Source organism: Kogia breviceps, chromosome 9, assembly GCF_026419965.1.
Source record: "Kogia breviceps isolate mKogBre1 chromosome 9, mKogBre1 haplotype 1, whole genome shotgun sequence".
NCBI lineage: Eukaryota > Metazoa > Chordata > Mammalia > Artiodactyla > Physeteridae > Kogia > Kogia breviceps.
This window is the reverse complement of record NC_081318.1, coordinates 12112773-12122610: the sequence shown is the minus strand read 5'-3', so window position 1 is coordinate 12122610 and position 9838 is coordinate 12112773. Positions and strand designations below refer to the sequence as shown.

The 9838-nt window shown below is 42.7% G+C and overlaps 1 gene segment (V, D, J or C); it reads left to right on the top strand.

Moving 5' to 3' along the window:
* Positions 1-9838, top strand: part of LOC131762178 (T cell receptor beta constant 1-like) — a 169299-nt gene that overhangs the window by 126729 nt on the left and 32732 nt on the right. Inside the window, 1 exon segment of the C gene segment in view lies at positions 879-896. Coding sequence covers positions 879-896 — 18 coding nt within the window.

The following is a 9838-nucleotide window of genomic DNA, read 5'->3' as shown; positions in this document are numbered from 1 at the left end:
CCCAAGCCAAAGACGTAGGAGTCTTCCTCACCGTTTCTCAGATTCTCTCCTTCCACACCCCAATCCATGCATCCCCTGCAGACTTCTCAGTATTAAATTCCTTGCAAATTTTACTAATTGTTCTAACCTCACTGACGACACTGCGATCCAGAAAATGTTGTCTCTCACCTGGATTCCTTTTAACCACCTTCCGGTTTGCTACCTGCCCCCACCCACAAACCACTCCGGAGCTTAAAACCCATCAGTGTTTCTCATTAACTTAGCTAAAATCTCGAGTTTGTGGTACTTCACAAGCCTCTCAACACCCTCCAAGATGCAGTCTTTGCCTACCTTCCTAACGGGAGTGTCCTCTTTCCTTCAGTTACCGCAACTGCTTTCCATTCGAGCAGACAGAGCCCACCTCCCTCAGGTCCCCAAATACATCTTACGCTGACGCACTCCTGGGTCTTCACCAATGATGTTTACTCTCCCTAGAGCACCCTTCCTCTCCCTCTCTAGCCGGATCCCTAACTGATGATTTCTCCGCATACCAATTTAGAAGTCACTCCCTCCAGGAAGATTTCCTCGAACCCCTGACTGGGTTAGTTCTTCTGCTATGTGCTCTTAAGACAGCCTGAGCTTCTGTCCTCAGGGACACTTGATTGTTTGCTATTTCAAATTTATGTGAATAAATGTTGAAGTTAATGAGGGCAGGGACCGTCCCTATACTGGTTACTTGTTTTAATCTCCATATTTACCAGAGTGCTTGAAGAGAGTCGTGTCAAGTGAATGAAGGAATCAGTCTTCTCTTAGATCATCTTCTCAATACCCCTCCTACTAGTCCAGGGTCTAAGCTCCCTGCTAGGTCCTCTCCCACACATACTCTGGGGGGATGCCAGGGGTTTTCACATGGGTATGTAAACAAGATAAATCATGTCCTCTAGTGGAGTTTTATTCTTCCTCTACTCCAGCCCCTGTTTACTCTGTGCTGTATGTCATCCTGAAAAGGATGTTGCCTCTCTCAGGTACCACTGTGTCCATGGGATTCTTTTTTTGTCCTGTTGGGCCCTAAAATACCTGCCAGCCATGGCAGATGTTTCTGCTCTGTACCATTCCAACTGCCAAGCAATGCAATGCAGCAGACCCTGTTATTGCTCCCAGTGAGTTCCGTCATCACTCCCAGGTAGAGTTCCCTGCAGAGTGGCGCCTCTATCGATGAAGTATAAGAGGAGGACTTTGGCGCAGACTCTTCCTTGCTGGTGTTGGAGGGGCAGGACTGCAGGCCTGTGTCTTGACCCCCAACATCTTACTGAGATTTTAGCGTAAAGGTTCATTCAATTACATACATTCCTTACCAACCATGAAAATAGTAATTATAACCTGGAACAAGGGAATGCAGAGGACCTCATCCGAGGCACAAATTCTGGCAATAAAAACCCAGCTGAGCTTAGAATCTGCTCATCTTTCCAAGAACTACGGTTGTATTACTGGGTCAGTCTACCCTGCCACGCCCCCATCCCCACCCTTACTTCAAGGTGTGCTCTCTCCTGGGAGCATCGCATGCTGTCATACACAGAGACTTCCAGGGGACCATCCTCTCCTTTTTGAAATACTTACCCAGACATTTCTGAACTACCAAAGTTGCTGTTCCTTAGGTCCAAGCTGGGTTTCCATTATACCTTTTATCATAGTCTCAATATAAATAGAATTATACTAATTAAATCAAATATGTCAGTGGAGGTTATAAGACCAAGACTGTTCCCTGTGAAATAGAGTCTACATCCAATAACTTATTCTTAGTTCCTGGAAGTTATCACAGGTAACTCCCATCCCATGAGAGCCTATGAGACAATGATGCCGACAGACTCCTTCATACTTATGAAGAATCCGCAAACCTAGTTCCCTCCGTTATTTCTGAGCTTAGAGCTGGGATACCCTTTTTCTTGACTTAGACCTGCCCTAGGCACCAGGTTACTCTGCTCTTTGTTTCCTAGGACCAGGAGAGTTCTGGTTTTAAATTGTTCTCTATAAGAGGGATCTAGTCTCGGTCTTCTTTATGGAATCTTTTTCCAGTGCCTAACTTCTACCTCAGTCAATTCCACACATGCTAAAGAAATATCTACAAAATTTGGTGAATGTTTAGAGTAAAACATGCTATGGCTTGGATATTTATGCCCCCTCCCCCGCCAACAAATTTATGTTGAAATTCTAATTGCAGATGTGATGATATTAGGAGGTTGGGCCTTTGGGAGATGATTAGGTTATAAGGGTGGAGCTCTCATGAATGGAATTAGTGCCCTTATAAAAGAGACCCCAATGAGCTCCATAGCCCCTTCCACCAAGTGAGGTTACAACAAGAAGTCTACAACCAGAAAAGAGCCCCCACCAATAATGCAGGCACGCTGATCTCAGACTTCCAACCTCCAGAACTGTGAGAAATAGTTTCTGTTGTTTATAAGCTACCCAGTCTGTAGTATTTTGTTATAGCAGCCAAACAGACTAAGAACACTATTCATGATTTGTTTCAATCCTAATTTTTGGTTCACTCATTGTCAATGTCCTTGGTAGACAACCATTTCTATATTCTTCCATTAAATATGGTTTTCTCCAGTATTCCATCCTTTTCCTTCTTCTTATTACTTTACATACTTTCCTTGAGCAACGTCATTCAAGTTCATCACTTTAATGAAACTCTCTATTCTAATAACATCAAATTCAGTATTCTAGTCAGATATCTAACCTGAGCTTCAGCCCAATTTATGCAGCTTCCTACATGGTAATGTCATTTGAAATCTCCATTGGTAGTTCACACTCAATTCACCACATTCTAGAAATTCTAGAAATTTAATCCCCCTGCCAGAGTCTTGATGAAAACCAATTCATCCAGTTTTTCGTGTGACTAACCAAGGAGTTTTTGTTTTATTTTCTTTTTTTTTTTACGGTACGCTGGCCTCTCACTGTTGTGGCCTCTCACATTGCGGAGCACAGGCTCTGGACGCGCAGGCTCAGCGGCCATGGCTCACGGGCCCAGCCACTCCGCGGCATGTGGGATCTTCCCGGACCGGGGCACGAACCCGCGTCCCCTGCATTGGCAGGCAGATTCTCAACCACTGCACCACCAGGGAAGCCCAAAATCAGCATATTCTTGATTTGTTCTTTAGATTTAAAAATATCAACAATTACAAAATAGGAATATTAATGCATTTCAATGTTAAAAATCTTACTCAGATTCAATGAAATAGCTCATGTTATGAACCCAAACTTGTACTTATCAAACAAAAATCTTATACTTCACAGTAAATATTGTCTCACTGTTTAAAATTTTAAACATAAATAATCTTAAATTGCTCATAGAGAATGACAGAAATGACAAGTTTGTTTCTTCATCTTGACAAACATTAGGCATATTTTAATTTAATGTTTAAATAGAGAAATATATAGTACTGAGGGTCTGGGGCAGAAACTGTGCCTGAAAGGAGCATGAATGATCCCAAACTTCAAGGAACTTAACTCTTGAAACAGCCAGGATGTAACTGGGGAAGCTGCATAACTAGGAATTCTCCAAATCAACTTCTGTGGAGAAACAGTGCTTGTTAAGAGAGAAATTATATGTGTGTGCGCACACACACACATATACATATGTGTGTGTTTATACAAAATATACATATATAAGCATGGAAATCGTTTATCGCTTAGACCAATGAAAGATTTTTTTTGGAAGTATTCTTTCTTTTTTAATGAAGGGAAATTCTTGTTTTACCTCTATGTGCCAGGGAAGAATTTTAATCTTAGCCTAATGCCTTTCATTTAAACATGTTGATTACATTGCATATTTACAGATTTCACCGTCTTGTAAAAAAATAAAAAGGAAAACACATTCTAATAGAAATAAGAATGATGTATTGAGTTGAAACCCTTTGTATAAGTAAATAATGCAGTAAAACAGGTTCAAAGGGTTTCCGTGTTGAGTAACTGGGTCAATATTCTTGTTTATAGCAAGGTTTTGGCTGTTGGATTAGATATTAGATCTATGTCAAATGTAAGGAACTGGGCTTCCCTGGTGGCGCAGTGGTTGAGAATCCACCTGCCAATGCTGGGGACACGGGTTCGTGCCCCGGTCCAGGAAGATCCCACGTGCCGCGGAGCGGCTGGGCCCATGAGCCATGGCCGCTGAGCCTGCGCGTCCGGAGCCTGTGCTCCACAACGGGGAGAGGCCACATCAGTGAGAGGCCCGCGTACCGCAAAAAAAAAAAAAAAAAAGTAAGGAATTTAATCTGAATCTTTATGATTTTATGCAATTGCAAAAAATGTAGAAGCCATAGTATGATTATAATTGATTTGTGTTGTACACAGGCAATTTTTCAACAATTTATATGTCATGAGAAAATTTAAATAGATGAGGGAAGAGGAGTAACTACAAATAAAACTTTGGGACATACAATCCTCATAGTGGCGTCTGCATCTGACCCTTTTGCTTTGATGAGTGTTCTGAACATGCACCAAAATCACCTGGTGAGTTGTTTTTTGTTGTTACTATTATTGGGGTTGGGTTTTTTTGGTTTTTTTGATGACACTTAACATGAGATCTCTTCTAACAAATTTTTGTGTGTATAATTTGGTATTGTTGACTACAGCCACAATGTTGTACAACAGATTTCTAGAACTTAATTATCTTGCACAACTGAAAATGTATGCCTGTAGCACAGCAACTCCCTATTCCCTGCTCCCCGCAGCCCCTGTAAGGATTCTTCTTTCTCCTGCTCACGGTCTGACATACTAAATGGAATAAGCCAGTCACAGAAGGACAAAGCAGGTAAGGGGCCATTTATCACCAACGTTGTTTAGAATTTCTGGCACATGGTGATAATAAAAGCAGAACAACTTGTAATTGGGATTTATTATTTTTTTACATCAGTATGTTTTACTTTATTTATATTTGGCAATTGTCCAAATAATGTCCTTTATAGCAAAAAGGGGGAAAGATTCTGGTCCATGGTCCAATCCAAAATTACCTCTTGTGCTTAGTTTTTATGTCCCTTTACTCTTTAATCTGGAATGCTCCTGAGTCTGTCCTGTCTTTTGTAATCTTGACATTTTGAAGAATGCAAGTCAATTACTTCATAGGAGATGGTACTTCTTTTAATGTTGTGGTAAAGCATTGCATAAAAATAATTTGTGCTTTCCATGTTTCTCTTGGTATAATATTTTCAAGATTTTTATTAGGAAAGTTTCTATCACAAAAGCAGAGAGAATAAAAAAATGAGTCCTTTTACCCAGATTCAATAATTAACATTTTGCTACCCTTCCTTCTATTCCTGGCATTTTTAGTTGATGCATTTTGGTGCAATTTCCAGACATCGTAATATTTTACTGCAGCTTTTAGTAAGCTCTAAAAAAATGACATTTTATTATCTTACCATAATATTACCTTACCTAACAAAATTATTTCTAATTCCTTAATACTACCAAAATCATATACACATTTCTCCTATTGTCACTGAGTCCAAGCTCACACGGCTCGCCACACAACAGGCCAATAAATCAAGAGAAAAAGTGTTGGGGCAAAGAAGAGTGACTTTATTTGGAACGCCAGCAGACCAAGATGGGAAGAACCGTCTCACCCAAGTTAAAACTCAGGCTTCCTTTATACTAAACGGGGAGGGGGTATTGCTCATTGTTGCAGACTTCTCGCTGCTGGTCAGGCCCCAGCGGGGATGCGATAATCCTTTGCTCTTGCTATTGTCTAAGTCGGAGAGGTCACAGTGTTCCTGTAAACCTCCAACAAGATAAATGTTATTCACTGTTCTGCAACTTTGTATCTCTATGTGAATGAAAGCCGGCATACCTTTAAAGGTCAAGCCTGGGAGGCAGAGCCTTGAGAATGGGCTGTCATGTATATTTCAGGTTATAGGCAACATTCTTTACAAAGGTGCAGAGTCAGCGCCACTAAGCACAGTGGTAAAGGAATAGATCCAATACGGAGTCAGGTTTGTTCTTCTCTGTTACAATGCTCTGCAATGCAAGTTGCCAACCTGGATGCACAGATGTCCTCGGATAGCTGGGAGCTATTAGCAGTCTGATAAAAAATCTCCTAAAAGCTAAAACCAATCATTTCAAAAGCAGAGAGCAGCATAACAGAAAGATAGAACTTGAATCAGAACACGAAGTCAGACATACTTCTTCTGACCACTTCTGGTTAAGAGAGCTCATCAGGAATTCAGGGGAAAGAAATTGATGGTTAGTGTTAGAATTTCCCTAGAGTTTGTAGCTTTTCCTTCCTAGCAGGTAAGCAGAGCCTGATGCATATGTGTAAGGTGACTGTTACAAAAGTATCATGCAGCTTAGAGAAAAAAAATCAATAGAGATGATGTAGGATATTTGGTAATGAATGAAAGTTTAATATCTATGGATGCTAAAGAAGGCATATTAAGTGTAGTTTTAGTTTTATAGATTAGATTTCATTGAAAACAATTCCTGCATAAGTATTTTGGAAGGTCAATCTAAAAAGACAAAGACTTACATAAGGCTGCTGAGTAAAAGAAATCCTTTATCAGTGAAGAATTTTAATGTAGTGTCTGAGACAAAATTAGTTTTCAGTAGATGATGGTACTAAGGAAATCAGTCAATGCTTTTAATGGCTACATTTTTTGAGACATGCATGGTTATAACCAATTTCTATGTATCAACTTGTTGCTTTCTTACCATAACCCTGGGAGTTTGGTACTTTTTTTATTAGTCCCATTTTACATATAAGGATGCCGAGGCCCAGAATTTGCCTGCAGCTACAAATAAGTCAAAGAACCAGGTTTGAAACCCAGGCAGTCTAGGTCCAAAAGCTGAAACCAATACACTCCTTATAATAATTACTGTTATTAAATAATATTGTATGAAAATCTAAACGTGCTGTGCAGGAAATATATGTTGAGAGAGAGAAACAGTAAAGTAATTCCTAATCATGAAACAAAAATCCCCACTTTGGAGATTCACCTTCAGAGACTCACAAGAGGACACATGAGACTCAGCATACGGTTGTGCTCATGGCTAAGATTATTACACAGACCTTGTAAGGATACTCAGCTAGAGCATAAGAGGAAGAAGACACAGGCGGGACTTCCCTGGTGGCGCAGTGGTTAAGAATCTGCCTGGCAAGGCAGGGGACATGGGTTCGAGCCCTGGTCTGGGAAGATCCCATGCCACGGAGCGACTAAGCCCATGCCCCACAACTACTGAGCCCACGCACCTAGAGCCCGTGCTCCGCAACAAGAGAAGCCGCCGCAGTTAGAAGCCTGCGCACCGCAACGAAAATTAGCCCCCACTTGCCGCAACTAGAGAAAGCCTGCGCACAGCAGTGAAGACCCAAGGCAGCCAAAAATTAATTTAAAGAAAAGAAAAAAAAAAGAAGAAGACACAGGCAGAGTTTGGAGGAATCCATGTGAGACATCCATATACCCTCTGCATCCCAGGTAGGTGCACACTTTCACCCCAGCAATGAAGACACAGCAACTCGTGTGCAATGTTTCTGCCCAGAGAAGCCTGTTAGAGACTCAGCACCCAGCTATTTGGGGCGGCTGGTATTATAGACTGAATTGTGTCTCCTGAAAATTCCTATGATGAAGTCCTAGCCCTCAGTACCTCAGAATGTGACTATATTTGGAGATAAGGTCTTTAAAGCGGTAATTCATGTTAAATGAGCTCATTGGGATGGGCCCTTTCCCAATATGACTGGTGTCCTTATAAGAAGAGAAAATTAGGACACAGACACACACACAGAGGGAAGACAATGTGAGGACAGGGGGAGAAAACAGTCACCTCTCTCATCCAAAGAGAGAGGTCTCATTAGAAACTAACCCTGCCAACACCTTGATCTTGAACTTCTAGCTTCTAGAATAATAAGAAAATAAATTTCTGTGGTTTAAGTCACCCATCCTATGGGACGTTATTACAGCAGCCCTAGCCAACTAATACAGCTCATCACATAGGCACTGCCTGCCTGGCACGTACCAAATTCCAGACGCAAAGAAACAAAGCAGTGTTCAGCATAGACTACATTGTCTGTGCAAGCACTCTAGGTGAAATGAACCACACTCTCCAGTTACCAAACGGTGCAACACTCCCGAAATCCAAGTTCCCAGATTAAGACAAGGGCCTACCTTGTAAGCAGGTCCTTCTACAGATCAGACAGACTATGTTCTTTTTCTACGCACATACACACATGCACACACACAAACACTCCCATGAAGAAAAGGGCTGGCTTTCACTTTAGCACCTCCAAACTCTCTAGAATCTAGAGGGTGGCTGAGAGATCATGAGTGGGCGGGACAGTGACGTCATAGCCAATCTGCCTATAGCCTGGGCCTGAGAGAGGACCCATTCTTGCCTCGAACCTGCCATGTGAATCAGGCTCCTCCGTGCCTTTTGCTTCCTGGGAGTAGGTGAGCCCAGCGAGTTGGTGGCAAACCCCTGTCCTATTATTTCTAGACCCTGGATATAAGATTTCCCCCTCATCAGGCTTCCTGGTGGCCTCTTTTTTCACCTCCTCCATCCCTCTTTCCCAGGCCTCATGCATGCAAAAGTAACCCAGACTCCAAGCTAGCTGGTCAAAAGAATGGGAGAGAAAGTGGTGATAGAATGTATACAGAATATGGATCACGAGAGAATGTTCTGGTATCGACAAGACCCAGTTCTGGGACTGCAGCTGCTCCAGTTCTCATTTAGTGTTGACGGTGTTGAGAAAGGAGATGTGCCCGATGGGTAGAGTGTCTCCAGGAAAAAGAAGGAGGGTTTCCCTCTGACCCTGGAGTCGGCCAGCACCAGCCAGAGGTCTGGGCACCTCTGCGCTAGCAGTGAATCCACAGCACGGCACGGCCACATCCTCTCTGCACAGAAAGGGCAGACGCAAGAGGGGTGGACCCTACGTCAGGGCTGACGTATGCTGCTCTTTCAGCACATGTGTGCCCATTAGAAGAAAGGTAGACAGTTAGGAAGAACTGAGCCCATAGCCACACGTCTTGGCCAGGACAGCACGGGGTATATTTTCAGCCCCACTCACCACTCCTTTCCAAGTCAGGGGCCATTCTGAAGTGAACCTGCCCAATCTTACATGTTATTTCCAAGCTAAATTCATGACAGTCCAGCCAGGAGGAGGAGTCCTCTCTCAGAATCACACTGTAAGAAAGCCCTGCCCTATCTTTTTTTTTTTTTTTTTTTTGGTGCTACGCGGGCCTCTCACTGTTGTGGCCTCTCCCGTTGCAGAGCACAGGCTCCGGACGCGCAGGCTCAGCGGCCACGGCTCACGGGCCCAGCAGCTCCACGGCATGTGGGATCTTCCCGGACCGGGGCACGAACCCGTGTCCCCTGCATCGGCAGGCGGACTCTCAACCACTGCGCCACCAGGGAAGCCCGTATCTATCCGTTTGATCTCTACGTCTTTGCTCTTGATTGAGGACACTCACACATTCTAAACCCTTTGTTGAGATAAATGTTATTGTCCATGTGCTGATTCCAGAGAAAGTTTGTGGGATTTGAATTCTGTTCATTCAATCTATAAAAAGGAAAACTCTGATAAAAATACATCTTTCTCCAGGTTCTCTAAATGGTCAGTAATGTTTTATTGAAAAATTCTGATCAGGGAAGGAATAAACTATGATGCAGGAGGTGGTAAGAATTAGGCTATATCTGAAGTTGCAGTGGGGCTTCCTTGCTTTCACCCTCACATGCAGGGAGAAAAAGGGAGTTACTCCTAGAAGCTGTCCTGGAAGAATGAGAAGAAATTTCCCCAAAGGCCCTGCAACCTCTCATAGCATCTCATTGACCTGAATTATGTCTCATGTTCCTTCCTGAACCAGTTACAACGAGGTTA